At 53.0% G+C, this 23,330-nt stretch overlaps 1 protein-coding gene across 5 annotated transcripts in view; it reads right to left on the reverse strand.

Annotated features, from left to right (window-relative positions):
• Positions 1–23,330, reverse strand: part of NPHP4 (nephrocystin 4) — a 111,719-nt gene that overhangs the window by 51,058 nt on the left and 37,331 nt on the right. For all 5 annotated transcript variants that reach the window (XM_043573632.1, XM_043573635.1, XM_043573633.1 and 2 more), the window contains 5 exons: positions 20,058–20,194; positions 17,991–18,172; positions 17,174–17,300; positions 4,160–4,342; positions 93–231 (listed from right to left, as the gene is read on the reverse strand). In XM_043573632.1, coding sequence (XP_043429567.1) covers positions 93–231; positions 4,160–4,342; positions 17,174–17,300; positions 17,991–18,172; positions 20,058–20,194 — 768 coding nt within the window. The remainder of the gene's footprint in view (positions 1–92; positions 232–4,159; positions 4,343–17,173; positions 17,301–17,990; positions 18,173–20,057; positions 20,195–23,330) is intronic.

A 23,330-nucleotide genomic window follows, 5' to 3' on the forward strand; every position in this document is an offset into this window, starting at 1 on the left:
TGAATGTTATTGTACCAGCCCAAGTACGTCTCCTCGGGAACAGGCGGGAGTCACGCTGTGTGCTCCAAAACCAGTGCCCTGCAAACACTTACTTGCAGGGGACGCGGGTGGCTTCCTGGAGGGCTGTTGCTCCGCCTCCGGGCCGTGGCCGTGCCCTGGCAGCGTGTCCAGGTGTCCCTTGGGGCTCAGCGAGTACTGGAACTGGACCGTCCCCGACGCCACCTGCTCCACCTGCGAGGAGACAGCAAACAGCAGCCGCCTCCCTTAGTCGCGCCTTCGTGTCGAATCGACCCGGGAGCGAGTCCCCCTTCCTGTCACCCTTGACCCGGGAGCGAGCCCCCCGCCCCGAAGTCCGCGTAAAACCAGCGGCGTCTGAAGCCACATGCTCTGAGGTCATAATCGAGTCACTTGCCAAGCAGAAAAAGATCAGCGTCCAGCAGCATTCAAATCCCAGACGCCCACACGAGCACAGAATGGCCCCTACACGAGTAGAAATCACACCTCCCCAGTTTCGAATGTGTTTTTTAACGAATCTATGCAAAGCCAACCTTTTAAATTTTGGTGCATAGTGTGAGTGCCACAGTCAGTTCTCAAGGTCTTTGGTATGCTGTTCAGGGTCAGACTCGGGCACATGCACCTGAGGGTTAACCCGGCATTTCTTAAGCAACGTTAGGGGCTTGCTTTCCAAGCCCCTCCCTCTTCATGGCCCCCCCATCCGTACTGCCCAGTCCCCTTTACCATCCTCTAGGCCAGACCTCACTGTGCTGCACACTTCTGGCAAGAAATAGCCCCTGAATCCGAGGCCACAAAGTGGGAGGACAGAGTGGTTTCTTTAAACAGTGCGGGAGTGCATCAAAGGGCTAACGTTCTCATCTGTCATTACTGGAGGTCAATATATAACGTCTAAAATTAATCAACTAAGAAATAGAAGTAGAAGCATTAATATTTGGAAACAAAGTAAATGCCAGAAGTCACCGCTAAGAGCTGGAAGTGGCCGCCTCTGGCGATGGACATTTTTTTTAAAAGACAGTCATTTGCTCGTAGGAAAACTACAAGAGTTGTTTAGGAAAGAAAACATAATCATAACACACTGTTCTTTTTTTTTTTTTCAACGTTTATTTATTTTGGGGACAGAGAGAGACAGAGCATGAACGGGGGAGGGGCAGAGAGAGAGGGAGACACAGAATCGGAAACAGGCTCCAGGCTCCGAGCCATCAGCCCAGAGCCCGACGCGGGGCTCGAACTCACGGACTGCGAGATCGTGACCTGGCTGAAGTCGGACGCTCAACCGACTGCGCCACCCAGGCGCCCCAATAACACACTGTTCTTACCTTCACAGTAAATAACACTGAAATAATCATAACAGAAGCCCTCAGATTTACTTAGCCCAAAACTATGGGATGTTTACAATCTTTGTATTTTCCTCCAAGTAATATCTGCCACTTCCCCTTAACTGTAAGCTCACGGGATCAGGGATAGTTTCCAAGAATGTATACAGGTGCTCAATAGCAGTTCACTGAATGGGGGCGCCTGAGTAACTCAGTCGGTTGAGTGTCCGATTCTCGGTTTTGGTTCAGGTCACGATCACACAGTTCGTGAGTTCAAGCCCCACATCGGACTCTGTGCTGACAGTGCAGAGCCTGCCTGGGATTCTCTCTCTCTCTCTCTCTCTCTCTCTCTCTCTCTTTCTCTCTGCCCCTCCCCTGCTCACACACACACACACTCTCTCTCTCTCTCAAAATAAGCAAGTTTTTAAAAATTTAAAAATTAAGGGGCGCCTGGGTGGCGCAGTCAGTTAAGCGTCCGACTTCAGCCAGGTCACGATCTCGCGGTCCGTGAGTTCGAGCCCCGCGTCGGGCTCTGGGCTGATGGCTCGGAGCCTGGAGCCTGTTTCTGATTCTGTGTCTCCCTCTCTCTCTGCCCCTCCCCTGTTCATGCTCTGTCTCTCTCTGTCCCAAAAATAAATAAACATTGAAAAAAAAATTTTTTTTTTTAAAAATTAAAAAAAAAAGTTCACTGAATAGAAGAGTAAGATAAAGAGTGGCCTGGCGTAGGGGTGGAGACTAGGCACACGCCGGCCCGCAAGCTCTCTGCCTGCCAGACGCCGGCACGGCTGTGGAAGACAAACACGGGAGGAAGCAGAGGAGGGTACAGAATCGCGGCTGTGACCAGCTGGGGCCCACTGTGTCAGGTAGTTACATGTGTTTAGCACAGTGGTCCTATCAGGTGCAATTCTGCTCCCAGGAGACATCTGGCGACGTCCGCAGCCACTGTGTCCACACCTGGGGGCACGCTCCTGGCAACTAGAGGGCAGAGGCCAGGGCTGGTGGCAAACGTCCCCGCTGTGCAGGACAACCCCCGCAGCACAGCATTATCAGGCCCAAAATGTCAGCAGCGCGAAGGTGGAGAAAAGCCAATTAGAAGTGATATTCCTTGTGAAAAAATGGCAGTACTGGAGGTATCTGTGTCCTCAAGACAGTCGAAACTTCCAAACGCTTACCCCCCAACACAGCTTACGTACGCACGTAGAAAGTGAAGGAAACGTAGTGGCACGACAGGCTAAAATTAGATCCAATAAATATTTATTTAAACACATACATACACCCACACAGAGAGAGAGGGGGAGAGAGAGGTGATGGCCTCAGGATTTCCAGTGGCAATTTTATAACAAGGGCTCAGACTAGTCCATGGGGGGGATGCAGCAAAATGTGGCCCCATAATGAGACGCTCCCGGAACAAGAAAAGCCGCACAGTCAGCCGCTCCCTCATCCAGGTCCCCAAAGCATCATAAATAACAACACAGAAAATGATGTTTGTCACCTGAGTCAGCACACAGACGGCGTGCTGAAATAACACAGTGGCCCCTTCACCTAAGAAAAATGACACAGTTGAGCTCTAAAAGGTTCCCGGCCGCACCACTGACACAAGGAGAACACGTTTCAGGAACGTGAGCGGGAGAACCGAGAGCCTTTCCTCGACACAGGCACGGGGAGAGACTCCAGCCATCGGCCGGGGCCGCGGGGTCACGCGGTGTCTGTGACACCCCAGGTCCCTGCCATCCACCCTGCGAGGCTGCCGGTGGGGTGGGGGAGGCGGGGGACGAGACCCCTCACAACACACACGTCAGCTGGCCCTGCCCCCCCTTTTACCTGACTCCTCTACTGGGGTTCAGAGAAAGCTTCGTTCCAAACATGGATTTTCAAAACTGCTGCTGTGGCCTGCCCTCCACACAAAGCTGGAGGGAGCCAAGGGCCAGTGGGCATGAGGGACAAGTCACACGGACGGGCCGGGCTGGACGCGGATTGCCCGGCTCCAACCACAGCCCTGAAGCCCACCCTCCATGGCAAAACGCTCCAAGAGTCCTTTTTAAAAAGGCATGGACAGGGGCACCGGGGTGGCTCAGTTGACTGGGCGTCCGACTTCGGCTCAGGTCATAATCTTGCGGTCCGTGAGTTCGAGCCCTGCATCGGGCTGTGTGCTGACAGCTCAGAGCCTGGAGCCTGTTTCAGATTCTGTGTCTCCCTCTCTCTGACCCTCCCCGTTCATGCTCTGTCTCTGTCTCAAAAATAAATAAATGTTAAAAAAAATTTTTTTTAAATAAAAAAATAAAAATAAAAAGGCATGGATGGGGCGCCTGGGTGGCTCAGTTGGTGAAGCGGCTGACTTCAGCTCAGGTCACGATCTCACGGTTCGTGAGTTCGAGCCCCGCGTCGGGCTCTGTGCTGACGGCTCGGAGCCTGGAGCCCGCTTCAGATTCTGTGTCTCCCTCTCTCTCTGCCCCTCCCCTGCTCACACTCTGTCTGTTTCTCCCTCAAAAATAAAGAAACATTTAAAAAAAAAAAAAAAAAAAAAGACACGGAGAGCACAGAAGTGGATCTTGTTACACAGAGTGTACAAATAAGGGTCACAGGTCACCTTGCGAGACTGATGTGTGAACAGCACATCATAAGCCCCGAGGTGAAACCAGCCTCAGTGAGTTCGCAGCCAACTGTGACTCAGCAGTCACACCTGTCTTTTAAGGGCATATCCGTGACACGAGACACTCTGCTCATGACACATCCACAAACAGATCTGTCAACTTCTGGTTCTGAAAACATACGAGCTTGCTAAAAGCTTACGAGCCAGGACTCATACTTACAAAAGCACCTCAACAATTTACCTCTTTGGAGCTCATGCAGGCTGGGGGCACTTTATAGACCAGACGGTGCGATGGATTGGGCCGGATCCCACCCTGCAGAGGTAAGACCACCTTTCCGGAGCCGGCTTCCGGCAAGGGGTTCCACACAGCCCAGCGGACCATGTGCATGCATGCCACGCTGGACAGAGAGGTGACCGACGTTGCCTGGAAGGGAGACAAAGCACAGCGGTGTGTGAGTTACCAGCAAACCGGCTGGCAAACACCAGGGAGCAGGGCCGCCAGGCAGGGACCGTGCAAGAGGGGCCTGTGTAGCAGGAGGAGAGCACAACACAGAAGCTCGGGGGACAGAGAAGCAGCCGCCCACCTTGAGGAGCCCCCCTCAAGCTAACCAGCACCCTCCTCCGTCCAGGTCTCCCTTTCTGGCTCAAAGCAGCGGCGGCTTTTCTTTCAAAGACCGACATCATCCTTCTGACCTTTCCTGGTCCCATAAGGCTCTTTCTGCAGGTTTGTAAACAGGCTGTACCTCGCCCACGTCTGCACAAATCCATTAGGAAAACACCAGGAATGACAGTTGTGTTCGTGATAGGAAACTTTGTAAGATAATGAGGAACGCACATGGGAATTCAAATCAGGATTATTTACACACAGTTTCTGCAGCTAAGTCCCGGCTCAGAATGAATGGCACGTTTCGTCCATGGGACTCCGTGTACCTGGGAAATCAGCCAGGTCCTTCTCCTGCTTTCTCTATCACTGGCCAAGTGAAAGCAGTGAGGACACTAAGGAAAACCTAGGATTAGGGAAGAGTCATTTTCTCCAATATGGTTCGAGGGCTTGAGTCAGCAGTGTTTTAATGGCACACTTTCATCCATTTCACTGAGAAGTAAGAATAAAACCACATTCCAGGCCCCGGTCGGGTGGGAAAACCCCTCATCAGCTGGGCAGTGATTCAAGGCAGAAGGCAAGGTCAGGAACTCCGGCTCTGACCGAGCCCGACAGGCGGACACTGCAGGCTCCCTGGGAGGCAGCACATCGGGACCCCAGGAAGGCAAATTCTCGACCAGGGGCCACGGGACACTTGCAAGGAGGTCAGACTGGGAGCCCAGGAGGGCCCTTCCGGCCCAAGAGCACAGCGGCCCTAACCAGGGTCACAGTGACACAGTCCAGACCCGGGCCGCAGCCACACCTCCTCTGCCCCGACTCCAGGCCCGGCTGGTGACATGGGAGGAGCAAACCCCGAAGGTGGCGGGCAGTAACTGGAGCACGAGCACAGCACCCCACCTCCTGACGCTGTCCTCAGAGGCAGCAGAGGGCCATCTGCACCCGTCTGGCATGAGGACGGTGAGCCATGTGGTCCCTGGGCAGCCGAGGGAGCCGAGGGCCTCCGACCCTCTAGACCACCAGCCACACGCGCTAACCCAGGCAGCCCGGTTTGGGCCACGGTGACAGGGAGGGTGGACAGCCTGCGTGGAGGGGGCCTCACACTCTTGGAAAGGAACCGAAGCCCACACCCCATCTGTGATGGTGAAGGACATCGTCCCCAAGGAAAGGAGAGCCAAGGCGCCCGCTGACACGGGCTGCGTCCAGCAGAATGGCTGGGGCTCCCAGCGGACCCCGCCTACTTGCTGGACACGGGTCAGCTGCCACGCCCTTGTCCTGGCCAGAAGTCGACTGCGCTCGGATCCAAGGTCACACACGCACAAAAGGACTCTGGCTGGAGCCCCACGCGGATGGCTCGACAGTCAGCGAGGCCACACCATAGCCGAGCGTAGGTGCAAACAGCACCCAACATGGAAAAGGAAGCACATTTGTCTCCTCAGTCAGTCTCTCCAGACTGTTCCTTTGCCAGAGGCTCTTCCTTCCTGCTGTTTCCCTCAGTCACGTGGGGATAAATGTCCAGAGTCAGCGTCTGGTCTTGAATTAATCTCTTCCTGAGGCCCCATCGTTAGGGGACCGACCTCACTTCAGGGGGGCCTGTTCTGACCCTTTAACGGAGCCAAACTTCAGATAACAGCTGGGCTACCACCACCTCTGCCCTGGCTACAGGGGTGACCGGGGATTTGGGTCCCCACCAGATCAACGAGAAAAACACTCACATCCTGGAAGTACAAGGAACCAGCAAAGCGAGAAGCCGAAGCACATGACCCTGTGCGACACTCCCAACGCGTGTCGAATATGAAGACGATGCCTGCGGCTCCCCATCCCGTTAGCCGATGACAGGGACACAAACCAGCACCAAGCAACTATAAATCCACTGCCCTTTAAAAACAAAATAACTATTGGGGCGCCTGGGTGGCTCAGTCGGTTGGGCGTCCGACTTCAGCTCGGTCATGATCTCACGGTTTGTGAGTTCGAGGCTCTGTGCCGACAGCTCGGAGCCGGGAGTCTGCTTTGGATTCTGGGTCTCCACCTCTCTCTGCCCCTCCCCCACTCACGCTCTGTCTCTCTCAGAAATAAACATTAAAAATTTTAAAAATATTTTTTAAAAATGACTATACATGTACCGGCAAAAAAGGCCACTATAAAAACTACACAGACCCAATCATTTCTAGACTACTTTTCTAAACAGTCATCTATAAAATCCAGTTTATTATGGGATCAAAAATAAAATGAAATATGTGGCCAACTTTTCATGCTCTTTGTGCAAGTCCTTGTGGTTTAATCTTTCAAATTAGGTGATTCTGATATGCAATCTTCCAATTTCATGGTTCCTTTGGTTTCCCAGTCCTCGATCAATAGAGCTCTCCTCTGCACAGCGTATCCAGCTTCCCTCGCTCGTGTCTCCGACAGCTCCGACGAGAGGAGACAGTTAGCAAGTCACTGAGCGCTCCTTTGCAAAGATTTCTGCGACAATTAGGGCTCAATGGCAATTCAATTGCCATTTATTAGCCTGTGCTCCCTCTCACCAGGCCAGGGTGACAGCTGCAGGCAGGAACCTCCCCCACCCCACGTCCCTCAAATCCCCCCAGCCCCAGCCCCAGGCTCTGAGGAGAAGGTCAGGTGCATCCAAGCAGGTGGGCAGAGTGAAAGCAGATATTTAGCTGGCCAACATGACCAGGCTCCTCCTGTCGGTGAATTCTAGTGGTCGAGAGAAGATTGGTTACTGTAGAACGTCTTATCCTGTCCAATCAGGTTTGACTTCATGAAAAGAAGAAAAAAAAATACATCACATTGCTCCCACTAAGACTCTTAATTGTAACAGCAAACAACACACGGGAGGCCAAAGGAACACACTTGGAATGTGAGCCAGGTTTGTCGTGGAACAGAAGAGCCATGCCAACATTCACCAGGCAAAGCCCAAACAGACAGAAAACAGACACCTGACCCCAGGAATGCCGCACTCTGGGCTCCCTGAGGTGGGCTCGACGGTGGCCTCAAAAACACACGTTCACATCCTAAGCCCTGAGCGTTGTGACTGTGACCTTATTTGGAAAAAGGGTCCATGCCCATGGAATTAATTATTATGAGATTAGGAGATCTGGATTATCCAGCTGGACCCTAAATCCAATGGCAAGCATCCTTACAAAGCAGGACAGACAGAGAGACAGAGGGGGACGCCCAGAGGGAAGGCTGTGTGCAGGTGAAGGCAGGAGCTGCGCCATCAGATAAGGGCCACCAGCAGCCACCAACCCAGAAGAGGCGGGAAGGACCCTCCCCTGCAGCCTCCGAAGGGAAGGCTGCCGCCCTGCCTGCACTGGCTTCGGCCCAGTGCAACTGACTTTAAATCCGAGGCCTCCAGACCGTGAGAGAATAAATGTCAATCACTTTGAGACACACACAGTTGGTGGCAATTTGGGCCGGCCGCCCCAGGAAATGAGCAAAGTCCCCTTGGCTTCCGTCCTCAGACCAACTTGAAAGTCATCTAGAGGCAGGTAAAAAGTTCACGTTATTTCATGAGGGTGATTTTCTCCAGCATTTCGGGGAGACCTTTCTCTTCCTGCCCCAGGCTCCTGGCCAGCACGAGACTCAGGGCCTGGCCACACCATAGAGGTGACAGCAGCGCCTGTCGGGGGACATGCTTGGGTGAACCGGAATAAGGAAACAAATGTGTGTCAAAGTGCCTCCCGGTGTCCCCAGTGTCAGCCACATCACAGAGGGACAAGGAAGCCAGAAGAAACAAGACCAGAGAGACATCACAGCTGAAGGAGGGGCGAGAGGCCGGGCCCTGGGCTGAGAGCAGGTAAGCTGTGCCCCGAGAACGCCCCCCACCAACGCAGGTGGCAGGGACCAGGGAACGGCCTCCAGAGGGGCACACGGAAGCAGCCAGAGCCCGGCAAGGAGCAAGGCCGCCTATAAGTTGCTCTCTTCCCGGCATTCTCCTCGAAGGACGCCAAGTCCTTGATCCCGGAGGCAGACTGCACAAGGCCACCCGAGGTGAGGAGTCGGGAGGCAGACAGACACCCAGAGCCTGGGTGACGCCCACCGGGCAAAGCACAGGCTCGCACAACAGGTGTCACCGGCCCGGAGTCGCGCTTCCAAAAACGGATCGTTTAGATGCCAAAGCCCTTTGCAAATCTGACAGACAGTGAGGTGAGCTTGGCAGTGGCTGCAGGCTAATTCCCTTCACACACATTCACGGTGGAAGAGGAAACCCAACAACACAGAATGAAAGTCACTTAGTCTCCCCTTGTAGGACACAGTATACATCACTTAAAAGCATAGGAATCTTCAACAGGCAACATATTCATTTCATCCTGTGGAATAAAGGAATCATTTCTGAACATACACATGAGCAGTGAAAATCAACAGGACCGTGGTTTTAAGAAAGTTCCATAACCTGGGACAAGTCTTCATGCTGACTAAAGGGATCATAACGCTTTGGACCTCTCTGCAAAAAAAAGGTGTCACTTGACAGTAAAGGAAAGAAGCAAAGGCGAAACGGCCCTGCGCCTGGGTGGCGCAGTCGGTTAAGCGTCTGACTCCAGCCAGGTCACGATCTCGCGGTCCGTGAGTTCGAGCCCCGCATCAGGCTCTGGGCTGATGGCTCAGAGCCTGGAGCCTGTTTCCGATTCTGTGTCTCCCTCTCTCTCTGCCCCTCCCCCGTTCGTGCTCTGTCTCTCTCTGTCCCAAAAAAATAAACGTTGAAAAAAAAAAAATTAAAAAAAAAAAAAAAAAGAAACGGCCCTGAGCCCGGAGCTGTGCCTGGACCCTCTGGACACCGAGTCCCCAGCCAGCCGCCTTTGCACGTGCGTCCGCGGGAGAACCGCCCCCTTGCCTTGCTCTTCTTCCCGCCCCCTCCTCACACTGGGCCCATGGATGGCAGGGCCCAGGCTTGGCAGCCTGGCATGCCTTCCTGTGGGCACAGCCCCTCCACCTCTCAGGACCAGCCCCCCACCCCCGCCACAGGTCAACAGGGGACTGTGTGCTTTGAAACAGCCACTGCTCCAGGGAAGGGGTGCACGGGAGGCCAGGGCTCATCCCTGGGTGAGGGGACCCCCAGGGGCCTCGAGAGAAGGCAGCTGTCTTCCAGAGTCAGCATCGGGGGAAGAAGTGAGCTCCTCCCAGTGGGAGGGGGAGGGGGACAGGGAAGGACGAGGGGCTGACGAGGCTGCAGACGGTCCAGGAGAGCACTTGCCAGGCGTCCGACCCGAAGGAAAAGCCAACCAGGGGATGTGACAACACAGCTTCTGCTTGTCCAGAGACAGGCTTCCCCCTGGGGACGGTGGGAGAGGGACACGGAGCCCTCTGCGTACTCCTTACAGTGGGACTCACCTCAAAATACAGTGCAATTTTAAAACCAGTGTGTGGTATAGGGTAAGAGTCATGGGAACCTCTGATAAGTTTGTAAATGACTCTCCAGAAAAAAAACACCCACAGTGGTAAGCGAGAAGGTGCCATCGATGGAGGAAAAGGCCCTATTTACAACAGCAGCACAGAAATCAAGTACCTATCAATAAACATAATAAGCAACTGTTCGACTGTTTAAAAGCTACGTTTTAGGGGCACCTGGGTGGCTCAGTCGGTTAAGCGTCCAACTTCGGCTCAGGTCGTGATCTTGCGGCCTGTGAGCTCGAGCCCTGAGGTGGGCTCTGTGCCGACAGCTCGGAGTCTGGAGCCTGCTTCGGACTCTGTGTCTCCCTCTCTCTCTGCCCCTCTCCCTACTCTCTCTCTCAAAAATAAATAAGCATTAAAAAACAAATTCTTTAAAAAAAAAAAAAAAAGCAGGCGGCAGGGACGGGAAACCACAGCCCCTCACAGAAATGGCTGATTCCGGGGCTGGAACAGGGAGGACGCAAGGTGAGCCTGGGGCCTCTCATTATGCCAGGAAGTAGGAAACTGAGAAACAGAACATGATGGAGGACATCGCAAGGACACAGCCCGAAGGCACCGTGGACACTCTGGGACACTGTGAGCACCAAAATAATCAGGGATGGCAGCTTTCGGCTTCTGGGGTTTTTTTTAAAGGTGTCCGTGAGTCCATCCCCACAGGGAGCTGGAAACCCTCACGGCTAGATGAGGGGCGGAGGTCTGTGTAGCATAAAGGTCTCCCCACAGATTGCTTCTCAGCTGCAAGGAGGAAGACAGCAACTGCCCAGTGGGGACATCACACAAGACCTGACCAGGGATGCTGGGGTGCTCAGTCGGTTGAGGGCACAACCCTTGATCTCGGGGTCGTGGGTTCAAGCCCCACGTTGGGGGGTAGAGATTACTTAAAAAAAAAAAAATCTTTAAGGGCGCCTGGGTGGCTCAGTCAGTTGGGCGTCAGGCTGCTGATTTCAGCTCAGGTCATGATCTCACTGTTTATGAGATTGAGCCCTACGCTGGGTTCTGTGCTGACAGCTTGGAACCTGCTTAGGATTCTCTCTCTCTCTCTCTCTCTCTCTCTCTGCCCCTCCTTCACTCATGTACACACTCTTTCTCTCTCTCAAAATAAACATTTTTTGAAAATTAAAAAAAAAACAAAATCTTAGAGGCGCCTGGGTGGCTCAGCCGGTTGAGTGTCCAACTTTAGCTCAGGTCATGATCTTGAGGTTCATGAGTTCAAGCCCTGGGTCGGGCTCTGTGCTGACAGCTCAGAGCCTGGAATCTGCTTCGGGTTGCGTCTCCCTCTATCTCTGCCCGGCCCCCCCCCCCCACTCGTTTTATCTCTCTCTCTCTCTCTCTCAAAAAAATTAAAACATTAGAAAATAAAAAATAATAAAATCTTAAAAAAGAAACTAACTAGGCCAATGAGATGGGAGGGACCTCCCGCATCTCTGCTGTGGGATCCTGAGGGACACACCGCACCCCTACCCCTCTGCAGTGTTCCGGCAGGGATGCAGACACCGACTCCATCAGGAGGAAACACCACCAAATCTAACACAAGGAACACTCACTTCAAAATGTTTCTTAAAGAAGGGAGACTGTCCTATAAAAATAAAATCATGAAATAAAGCAAGTGTGGCAAATGAGAACAGGTGAATCTGGGTTAAGAGTGGACTAATATTCCTGGTACTTCTGTAACTTGTCTGTAAGCTTAAAATCATGTCCAGATAAAATGGTTTTTTTTCTTTTGTATTTGAACGCTTTATTGTTTGAGCATGAAGGCTTAGCCCGTGGATAGTTAAAAAAGAAAGAAGTTTGAGACAAATGCAAAGCAGTATTGCTCTACAGAGTAAATGAAACATGTATGAAATTTGCTTTCCTAAGCACCAGTGATAATAGAAATGTAATTTACAAGAAAAAACTACAAAGAGTTTCGTAGCAGGCCAACAGGTTTAGGGCACATTCCTGATCTGTTTAAGGGGCGACCAAAGGAGAGTATTTTCTCTAGCATGGAACTAAGTGGGCTGGCATGGGTCGGTACAGAGGCTGCCACCGTCCACGCCCACCTTCTCCCGGTGTGCTGAAATGCACAGTCATTCTGGGATATCCAACGTTCTGTGTTCCAACAGTAGGGACCAAGGCACATATGGAGACTGTGATTTTCTTTAGCATCCAAAGAAAAAGTTTTTAAAGACATTACATAAAGTCCTACTATGCCTTTTTTCCCCAAGAACAGTGTTAAGAATACGGAAAGGCAAGTGACAGACTGTGAGAACATATTCACAATCTGTGTATGTGACAGCAGACTTTTAGCAAAAATACATCAGACAGACTCCTATCTACCCAATAATAAAAAAGACACATGATCCTAAACAACGGAACAGCCACTTCACAAAGGGCTATTAGAATGGCCAACCAACACAGGAACAGGACTCATCACTGGTGACCAAGGAAAGGCAAATTAATGCCCACTAGAAAGGCTGAAATTAAAAAGACGAAACCAGAAGGTGGTGAGGATGTGGACCAACTGTAATTCCCAAACAGCACTGGCACAACCACTTTGGAAAAACAGGCATTGCTTGGAAAGGTAACCCGTATCTACCTAGGACCCAGAACTCTGTTCCACGGCATTCACCAAAAAGAAATGAAAACATACATCCACAAAGACTTGCCCAAGAATGCTTAGAGCAGCTTTATTTATTAGTTGGAAAAGCCAACCAACAGTAAAATGAAAACACAAATCTGCAAACACCATCACCTGATAAAAGATTAACACCCAGAACGCGGAGAGAACTCCTAAACCCCGCGACAATACAAGAGACCACCCGACTCAGAAATGGGCAACGGACTTGAACAGACATCCTCAACGAAAATACAGGCCCACAAGCATGTGAGAAGATATCTGTTCAGCATCACTGACCATCAGGAAAATGCGAATCAAAACCACAGAGAGACACCACCTCATGAAAACTATGAGTGCTGGTGAGGGTGTGGTGAAACCAGAGCCCTCAAGCACTGTTGCACTGTCCGTGGGGAACGTAACGTGGTGCAACCGACGTGGAAAAGTGTAGGGGTTCCTCAAAAAATTAAAAGTAGAATTTCCACACACTTCAGTAATTCTGCTTCTGGGTATACACCCAAAGGAATTGAAAGGAGGGTAGGGTCTCGAAGAGACACGGGTATTCCCATGTTCATATTAGCATTATTCACAATGTCTAAAATGGAGTAGCCACCCAGGCCCCTCAACAGATGGCTGGATCAGTAAAATGTGGGATAGCCGTCCTTCAGCCGTAAGAAGGAAGGAAATTCTCCAACACGCAGCAACATGGATGAGCCGTGAGGACATTATGCTGAGTGAAGGAGACCAGTCACGAAGTACAAATACTGTACGATTCCACATACGTGAGGTCCCCAGGGTTGTCAAAGTCATAAAGACAGAAAGCATATGGTGGTGCCCGGGGCTGGAGAGCGGGGCCAAGGAGGAGATAGTACTTCCTGGGGCCGGGGTTTCAGCTTTACAAGAGGTGAAGGGTTCTGGGGATGGATGGGGGTGACCACTGCCCAAGAGTGTGAACATGCTTAATGCCACCAAACCACAGCGCTTAAAACCAGTGAAGATGGCCAAGTTTATGTTGTGTATTTTTACTACAAGAGAAAAAAGACATTAAAAAATAAAAGTCAGAATACCACTAAACTGTACACTTTAAAATTCTTTTAGGCCTTGTGAATTTCTCAATGAAATATTTTTTAAAAAGACAAACCAAACAAACAATTTTCAAAAGACAAGTGAGTGCATATCTTTCTTAAAGCCCCGAGGGAAACCCAACATTCAGGACAAAACAGAAGAGCCGGCAGCAGATCCCCTCTCATTCAGCGCTCCCCCCGCCCACCTCCCCCTCCGCCGCACACACAGGGTGCACTCGGCGGGCGCCCCTCCCTGCCCCCCCCCACACGCACAGTGGGCACACTGGGCAGATGGAGGGCAGAGGCCCAGGTTGAGCAGGTGGAGGTGTGGCTACGCCATATGGAGGGCGCCATGGTGACGCTGGGACACCCGGCTCGCTGCAAGGGACGAGCCAGGTTATCCTGAAACATTTCCAGGAAACCCTCAAGACGCCTCTATTTCCAAGTTCTACAAGTGCAAATTCACATTTCAGGATAAATCAAGGCATGATTCGCACACGCCCGATACAGATAGTCAAAATGTTCGGCTCTGAGGAATCCCAGGCACCTGGCAAGCACCCAGATCTTTGTTACAGGGACTTGTCTTGTCCAGAGAATACCAGCAAACACATAAATAACAGACCAGCTCACCTTCCCCTTCTAGACATCCGGGAGGTATTCTGCCATGTGACTCCAAAAAGAAGGTCTGTTTTGATCCCTGGCAGCCCGTGGGGGCTGGCACTTCTGACATAAAAACGCAGCAGAGGACCTTGGGCCCGATTGTTTTTACGGCTGCCTTCGTTCTGTGTCTGTCTCTCAGGCCCCGGGAAGTCTGCTTTCTCGGCAAACGCTGATGGAGCCCACACTCCCGCAGCTGCCAGCGTTCCAAAATGCGCCGCCCCGTGCGGGCACACTGTCCCCACGCACTCAAATTCCCGGGAAGGAAGCTGTCTGGTGGGAACAAGTACCCCTCCGGCTCTTTGCCGCCAGCCCAAGACAAACCACCCAGGCTTCAGCTGTGCTGGCTAAACACAAGATGCGAAAGCCCCACAGCGGACCGCCACCAAGGGGCGTGTCTTCTCAAAACCGTTTCTCTAGTTTGTTTTTAGTGACCGAACAAAACACTCAGGACCAAAAACTTCTCTCAGACACAGGTGACGACTGGGTGTAAGCTGGACACACTCCAGCCCGGATGGTGTCTCCCCATCCGGATAAACCAGGTAAGAGTGACCCGTCTCACAAAGGGCCTCAGGAGACTGAGGCCCGTAGCTCCCGGTCCAAAGCGGGAGGAGTAACGGAACACGGGGTTAAGGGACGCGGCCAGGCCGTCCTGACAACAGGTCGCAGCACGAAAGGCAGCATCCGTGAGGGAGACGACCATGGCTGCCCCAGTCGTGCAGGAAGACCCGCTTCAGAAACCGTTTTCCAAAGAAAAGTAGTTAGCTTTCTGGCTCTGCCAGTTCCGATTCAGGAAAGGAGGCGAAGAATGTGCACGCGGGCTGCCTGGGCATCGATCGGGTGATACTGGAGAAACCCGCGTTAGGCGTTTAGGCACGTCGACGGTTTTGCAGCGGTGTTTTTAAGCCCCACCGTTAGGAGACACGTACGGAACCGTTCAGAGAGGCAGCGATGGGCTGTCTGGAACCTACGCGTCTGGCCGTGAGCAAGTAACTTCTGGGTCCACCACAGGCTTCTCTCTGCCATCGTATTTGAAATCTTCCACAACGAAAGGGTTAAAGGAAGAAAAGAAACGTACGTGCCACGACGTTCACAGAATGAAAGCAGATCGTGATTGGATTTTGCTTGAAAATAAATCAAAACGGACTGTGGGAGTCAGTCCAGACAGCAGAGGGCAGCGCACACAGGTGTAACACCACTGGGCCACCCGGTTCGTTTCACTGTTCGCCGTCTGCCTCAGTTCGTGTCTGAAGCATCCGCCATACGAAGCTCTAACTCAGGGAAGGAAGGGGAGACCTACAGGTGGAACGCAAGTGAAGAGTGTGCCCCACGACGGCCCAGAGAGGGTCCCAGGGCGAGCTGGCTGCGGCCTGTCCCCACCCCCCTCCCCGCCCCCGTCCCACACCCCACCACCTGCCACAGGTTAAGCATTTCCATGAAGAGTTAACAAAATAATAAAGTGTCACGTGAGACACATCCCTTTCTGCTTAGGTGCTCTGTAATCGCAAGCAAATCAACTGTATGCGACACCGTATGTCACATCATTACGTGGTATGACCACAGTCAACATTCTGGCGGGACACCATCTATGTAAATGGGACACAGAGGGCGCCGCGTCTCCCACCGCCACCCACGTCCTCCCAAGGGCAGCTCTGGGGTTCCAGGCCCAGAAGGCCCTCCCTCCCCGCAGAGCCCCCCCCCACCCAGGCCCAGGATGCCCACCCCAGGCAGCCAGGCACGCTCACACACGGCTGCATCTTAGATACAGTTCCTGGTAATAAATAAAGAAAAGCAACCTGGGAAGGACACAGCGTGACCGTGTGTCCAGCTACAATCACTACACCTGCCTCCAGATTTGCTCACCTGATCAGGACCCGCGATTATGCTGATCTGAGGTGTGGATGGCAGAGAGGTCAGCTCACTGCTGCCAGAGAACATGAGAAGATACAACCGCCCCTCCGCTCAGCACCCCGCTCCCCTTCCTAAGGTGCACCCCGGGGCCGTGCTCAGTCCCGCTCCTCACACCGGCCACCATGGAAGGTACCCGGTCATCCTGGTTTTGTTTTCCACCTACTTGTTAAATTGATAACTTGCTTTTTCAAACGGAAACCGGAATCTTAAGTGTGGCATGATCTGGGTTTTCCAAAGAATCGACCTCCATGATGTAAATGATGTCTATATGCGATACCGTGACCTCTGAATAAGGCAGGGGTGTGGGTACCGACCCCCACATGGACAAAAACCTGCGTGGAACTTTTGACTCTCCAAAAACATAACTGCCAAAGGCCTACAGCTGACCAAAAGCCTTACCAATAACAGAAACAGTCGATTAACACATGTTTTGTATGGGTACGTATTATATGCTATATTCTTACAGTAAAATCGGCTGGAGGAAAAAAAATGTCATTAAGAAAATCGTAACAAAAAACAGAAAATCTTAAGAAAAAAATACACTTACAGTACTCGACTGTATTTACCAAAAAACACCTGTTAGAAGTGGATCCTGTGTTGCTCAAGGGTCAACCGTATTTCTTCCAACTGAACCCTACAAATCCTTGCTCTTAGTTATGAGATAAGCACATTATCAAGTCACTGTAAGACATTTATCACTTGTCCAGATTCAAGCTTTACTACACTTAATGTCATATGGAAAATACATTAAGATGAACTCAGTTTCCAAAATAAGTATCAATCTGGTAATTGTGAATTAACGCTGTGGTCACGCCCACCTGTTGCACTCTTTATCACCACCGGCTGGCAGAGCGTCCTATCACCACAGAGACGGGAAATTACAGTGACAAAGCGATCACTAGGGAGAAGTGTTTTCTAGGCTCACGATCGCAATCCACACCTGTCACCCACACTGCTAATATTACGCTGCTCTTAACAGAAACAACATTAGTGGCGACTTTGTTGACTCTCGGGGCACGGAGCCCAGGGCCGGGTTCTCACCTTGCCGTCTGCCCCTGAAGGGCTGTTGAACACGTACTCCAGCTGAAAGACGATGGCGAACGCAGGGTGACGGACCAGCTCACGGAGTCGGAGGCGGCTTCTCAAAACTAGAGCCTGGTTTCCAGAGCTGGGTCAGGAACAGGGCAGAGGCACGTCAGGCTGTGCCCCGCTGCCCTACACCCACCTGGGCGCCAGGCGCTGCTGGTGCAGAGTCCCCCCCCTCCCAGCAAGGCCACTGGGCTCTTCTGTGTGTCCGGCCCCCAAGGCAGTTCCCAAATCAGAGCCTCTTCAGGTGCCTCAGTCAACACCTAAACAACAATTTCCAAATTGCCAGAGCGTATGTGAGGAGGACAGAACGGTATGGCCGGGTCTCCAGGGAGGCTCGTCCTCCAGGGCGCCCGCCTCTGCCCGGATTCCCACACGGCACTCCTCGGAGAGGTCTCAGGTTCTGACCTGGGAGGCACAGGACTCAACGGGATGCAGACCGTCCTGCCTGCTGGTTCTCCATCATGGGAGAAATGGATCACAGGCACAGCTGGGGGAAAGCGTGCCAGGGTCTCCTCAGACCCTAAGCAGCCATAGCGGGAGGCATCTCTAATAGCACAAATCAGGATTTTCCCAAGCTTATAACACTGAGGTCTGCTCCTGATGGGTACAAGTCGCCAAGACAAAACAAAGTCAGCCAGGAAGAACCCCAGGCGGGCGGTGCACACTTCTCGTGCAAAAACAAATTGCATTTCGCTCTGATCCCGGGTTACATGCACACTCATACCTCCTACCTCCGCAGGACCAGACCTCACGTCCCCGGGAAGAATACCTGGCCTTTGAAGAAGAGCCAACTTTCCTGCTGAAACTGGCAGAGCGCGTCAAGGCCACGTCCATCTCGGGCACCAGCACCACGACCTGCGGCCTCTGCACGAAGCCCAGACCGTTGTGCACACCCACGCACAGGCGCCGCTCCAGGATCTCCAGCGTGCCGCCGTCCCGTGGAATGCCCTCCTAGGAAAGCACGCAGGAGACAGAGTAAGTCCCTGCGCGGGCAGGCAGAAGCTCCCGGGGGAGGGGCAAGCAGAGAGAAGAACGTTCAACAGAAGTTGCAGGAGTTTGCAGATCAGATGGTGCTGAGTGAACAGGAGTCCAAGCAAATGACAGGCAAATAAGGCCATTGGAACTACTGGCCCTAGGCCATTTTCTAGGTAGTTGCAGCTTTTCTCACAAGGACAGCCTTCTGGGAGCAATGCACCCCGACACCACCTCCCCAAAGACGCCCGAATCGTTGAACTCTTGCTCAGGCTTCCATGGCGGAGCTCAATTCTCAAGGCGCACCAAACAAGCAAGCAGGGACCCAGGCCCCAGGGTGCAGGAGCCCACCGCCCCCGAGGCGCCTCCGCCCTCCCCGACACTCAGACACCGGAGACTTGGGCACAGGGGGCAGCAGGAACAGGGAGCATGTTTACGTGGGAAGTCATAAACCAATAAACATGGACTCTGCCCCAAAGTGATCGCTGGATATTAAAGTGTTTCATCTTAACAAAAAATGTACAGGCACTTTAACAAATGAGCAAGGATAGTCCTCCAGGCTATTACTGTTTATTAAATTGTGTGATCGTTGCAGAACGGTCCCTGAATTTTCAAGTTTTCTTCACTGCCCATTAATCAAGCTGAACAGACCTAAACTCAGCCTATGAGTAATGAAAATAAAGCGATGGAGGTAAGAGACCAGCTACCAGTTGGGTAGGAACAAAAATACAAAGCAGTAAACCACATAAGAAAGTGATTTTTATGGGAACACATAGAATTCAATGCTGATGCTCCTAAAGCAGCTCTCCCCTCACGCAATCCACTCTGAGCAGCAAGAACACAGCGGGAACCACAGCAAGAAAATGTGCGCTGCTATGGTTCCACCCTGTTCTCTGCTTGCGTTTCCGTGTCATACGACACATCACAGGGAGCTGCCTTTTCGAGAACGGGTAGTGAGCACAGAGTCCGTCTCACCCGTGCGTGCCGTACTGCCACAGAGTGCCAGGGGGGCACCCGCTGGTGGCATCACCCACCGTCACGGCACGTGAAGACTGAAGGTCTGTGACGGGACGGCACGGTGTGACGCACCTCGGCTGCAGTGGCGAACCAGCCAAGTCCCTGTCCTCCAGGTGCAAATACCCCACCGAGGGGACGACGACAGAGGAGCGGACAGGTAAGGAGACCGGGTGCTCTCGGGGAGGGCCAGGCACCCGGAGAAATGAGCCAGGGGGCGGGAGGGCCGCGGCCTCAGCAGCACGCTCAGGTGGCCGGTCAGGACAGCTGGGTTCACACAGAGACCTGAAGCCTGAGAGGAGCCACGTGAGGGTCTGGACACAGAATGTCCAGGAACGTGAGCTACGTGTCCAAAGGTCACCGTAGGGACGAGCTATGGCCCGTGACTGCCCGGAGTTTATGGGAATGTGTCACACGGGCAGGCGGAACTGGACACTGTGAGAGGAAGCCCCGTTCACAGAACGCGGCTCCACTGGGATAAAATGACAGATTTCTAGTCTTCTCCTTGGAATGAGCCAAGAATCTCGAAAATGGCCTTTGTAAGTGCAGAATGTTTTACTGGTTTCCCTATGCTCATTTGGAGGTTTAATTTATTTTTAAATGAAGACTGTTTTAAGATATAACAAAACCAACGTTAGCAGCTTACGGTAACAACACCTTTGTCACACCGAAGTTAAGACGACAGGCTAGATGTCCCTCTTCAGCCACAAAGAGGGAGCACACGGGACCGTGTCATCAGGGGCTGAGCCGTCCACCCTGGTGGCATCAGAGGCCGGCAGCACCCCCATCTCTGCCCTGCCCTGCCCGCGTCTCTGCTGATCAGATGAAGTTCCCTGATGGAAGACAGTACCTCCCGGAAGCGATCACTGACGAGGAGTTCCAGAAGCTCTTCCTCAAATTTCTCCAGGGAAGGATAGAGCGTGAAGAACAAATCATCCAAGTCCCACGTGACAGACTTCTGAAGGCGAGGCTTTCGGAGGGCGTCCCCTGAAAACAATGAGGGGGCTCGTGTAGAGTATCCGCGGGGAGGCCACGAGGGGGTCCAGGGCTCTCCCCCACTGAGGGCCAGGCCGCGGTGCCCGCCCTCCGGGCAGAGGAGAGACCACGGGCACGGCACTCAGACCGAATCAGAACCCACCTCCGTTCACACGGAGACACCAAGCTGATTCAACAAACCCAGATTTCATTTACGGCCCGATTTCTCCCTCCACCCTCCTCCAGACACACGTTTGATAATTCAGCAATCCAAAGAACGCAGACTACAGAATGCAGGCTAACATCTGTTCCTTTCGGTTTGGTTTCCCTTTGTCACTGACTTCCTCTCTAGCGAGAACCCAGCCAACGATGCCGTTTCTTATTTTTGTACATTTACCTTGAACCATTTGGAAACATGCAGAAATACTCACGAGCACATTAAGGCAACAAGCAAAAACACTGTCTGGGCTGGCACCACCAGGCAAGAGCCCCCGTCCTGGTCGGGAAGCAGCCCCAGACTAGGAGCTCCGTGAGGACAGAAGGGGACGGTGGATCCTGGCATCTAGCTCGGTGCCCGGCTCAGAACAGGTGCATAAACCCTCGGCCTCAAGGGGCGCAGTCAGATCTGTGCAGAGCCCTGCCCTCTGGGCTGTGGCGCAAAGACCAGGGCAGCAGGACAAAGGCCAAGCCCACTGCTTCCCCACGAGCCCACAGCCCAGGCTCCGGCACCATGGCCCCAATCCCTGCATTCGATCTTCCTGCCCTGCCGCCCTCTTTGTCTCTTCCCGAGCTTCTACAAGCAAGAATTAAGGTGCAAAGTCAGACTTTCAGAGCCGATTCCGAAGTCAGAGAACGAAAACAATCAATGTGAGACTGGCGGAGGAGAGCGCAGTGAGATCCCCCCGACGTCCTGCAGAAGGTCAATCAGCACAGCCAGAGGGGCCCCGTCGTCGCCCCCGCGTGTGCCAAGACCCTTAAAAATACCCACAGCCACCTTCGGCCTCGGTGATTCCACTTTTTCATCCTATTCAGCAAAATTAATCAAATGTAGAAGCAAAGCTTTATGTGCGAGAATACTCATGAAACCTGATTTATAACAGAAAAAAAATAAGAAACTACCTAGCACTCACTAGCGGGGGATGCCGAATAAACTACTGTGTGTCCATTTAAAATGAGAATGAACCCATATCGCCAAGGATGACTTAATGACTGAAAAGCAATCATAGCATCGCAGGTGAAAATAATCCACATAAAATTGTGCATTAGACCCTTTAGTGCCAGTTTTAGTTAAAAGTCTATGCACGTACAAGGACACAGATACCTGGGGGCAGTAATCGCAGATTATTCCATTTCCTTCTTTATGGTTTTTCTACACCTTCCCCGTCACAAACACGCATCAGATTTGATGCTTCTGAGAAATTTTCTGCATTCCTTTGTAACTTAAAAAGGAGCCTCTGAAGCTGGTCGGTTGATGAGTCAGAACCCATTAAAAGTGCAGGTATAATTACTCACAATGGCCAGAAGGTAAAAATAACCCAGTGTCCAACAGCAGATGAACGGATGAGAAAAACATGGTCAACCCACACGTGGAATATTCTCCAGCCTTCAGAGGGAAGGAAATTCTGACACGCGGATGACCCTTGAAGATGTTATGCTAAATGAAATAAGACAGTCACAAAAAGGGCGAATCCTGGGTGATTCCAGTCACGCGAAGTACCAGAAACAGTCAAAGTCAGAGACAGAACGCAGAAGGGTGGGCGCCAGGGGCTAGGGGGTGGGGGTGGAGAGTGTAGACAAGGAAGTTCTGGCCGTGGGTGGTGGGGGTGGGTACACGGCAACGTGAATGTACTTAATGCCACAAAAGTGCACGTTTTAAGCTGCTCACGTGGCAAATCTCATGCCATATCGACTTTCCCACAATTTTTCTTCAGAGTCCGACCTTTCTCGAAATGGTCCAGCAAGTGTCTGAGGCACATCCTGAATGGAGACCTTCCGTCAGAGGAGGAAGAACCGCATGTTTGCACAGCCTGGCCCCGAGGAGCAGAAACCACAGCCCCAGGGCCTCCCCCCACACAGGCCGACGGGCCACACGGGATTGCTCACGCAGGATTTCACAGAAGACGAGGCAGGGAGGCCACAGCCCTCCGGAGGCACAGAAAGGAGGAGCCGGGACCGATCCCTGGCCAGTCGGACCCGGGCAGGTGGCGCAGGTGAACGAGCAGAGCACCGGCGGCGACGCAGACCGGGAAGCGAGCACGCGGACGCAGCAGGAAGTTGAGGAAAAGGAGGACAACGTAAAAGCGAGTCTGTTACCTCGTTCTTTTTATAGGCTCCACGCTTCCCGTCAAGTAGAGAGCAAGGGCACGTTAGTCACTCGCCCACACGGTGGGCAAATAGGCTCAGTCCTCTAGCGGCCCTGGTGGCACCCTCAGCACACGGCCAGCGCCCCTCTCCCACAGTCACCAGAAGGAACACGTTGCCCGCACACGCGTGCTGCCTCGGAGCGCAAGCAACTCCTTCGCGGGTCACCAAACAATCCCTCCGCTCTTGACTGTGGCTGAACTGTCGGCCAACACAGCTGGCCAGAGACAGGGGCCAGTCTTGAGGGCTCCAAGGGGGCACAGTGGCCCTCAAGCTCCCGGTGAGACCCCCCACTACTGGCCTTAATGCAGTGGGACCACTTCCCCCTGCCCCCGACCTGGGCTCTGGTCACTGGCCCGAGGCACCCTGGGGTGGGGGGACAACCAGCTGTGCCCAGCGCCCTCCCGCCTGATGATCCTGTGCCAGCAATGGAGAAGGGCGCCGTCACCCTGCACGACACGGCCCGCGGGCAGGGAGGAAGGGAGCAGCCACACCGCACGACACAGCCTGCCGGTCACCTTCTAGGTGCGGAGAATAACATGCCCTCGGTGCCCGCCTCTCCCAAGTGCTAAGCCTTGTTTCTGCAGAAACACAAAGGGGAAGCCCCGGGGCCCGCCCACCACGACCCGCTTCTCCCCGAGCTACTCCTGGGCAACCCCCGGGCCACAGGTCCTTCCGGGGTTCCAAAAGCACCACTGACCGTGGAAAGACAGCCCACTGTCTGCAGGCTGCAACCAAACGCAAAACCTTGGCCCAGGACCAGGGGCATCACGGCCAGGACAGAGCC

The sequence above is a fragment of the Prionailurus bengalensis genome, chromosome C1 (genome assembly GCF_016509475.1).
Source record: "Prionailurus bengalensis isolate Pbe53 chromosome C1, Fcat_Pben_1.1_paternal_pri, whole genome shotgun sequence".
Classification (NCBI taxonomy): Eukaryota; Metazoa; Chordata; class Mammalia; order Carnivora; family Felidae; genus Prionailurus; species Prionailurus bengalensis.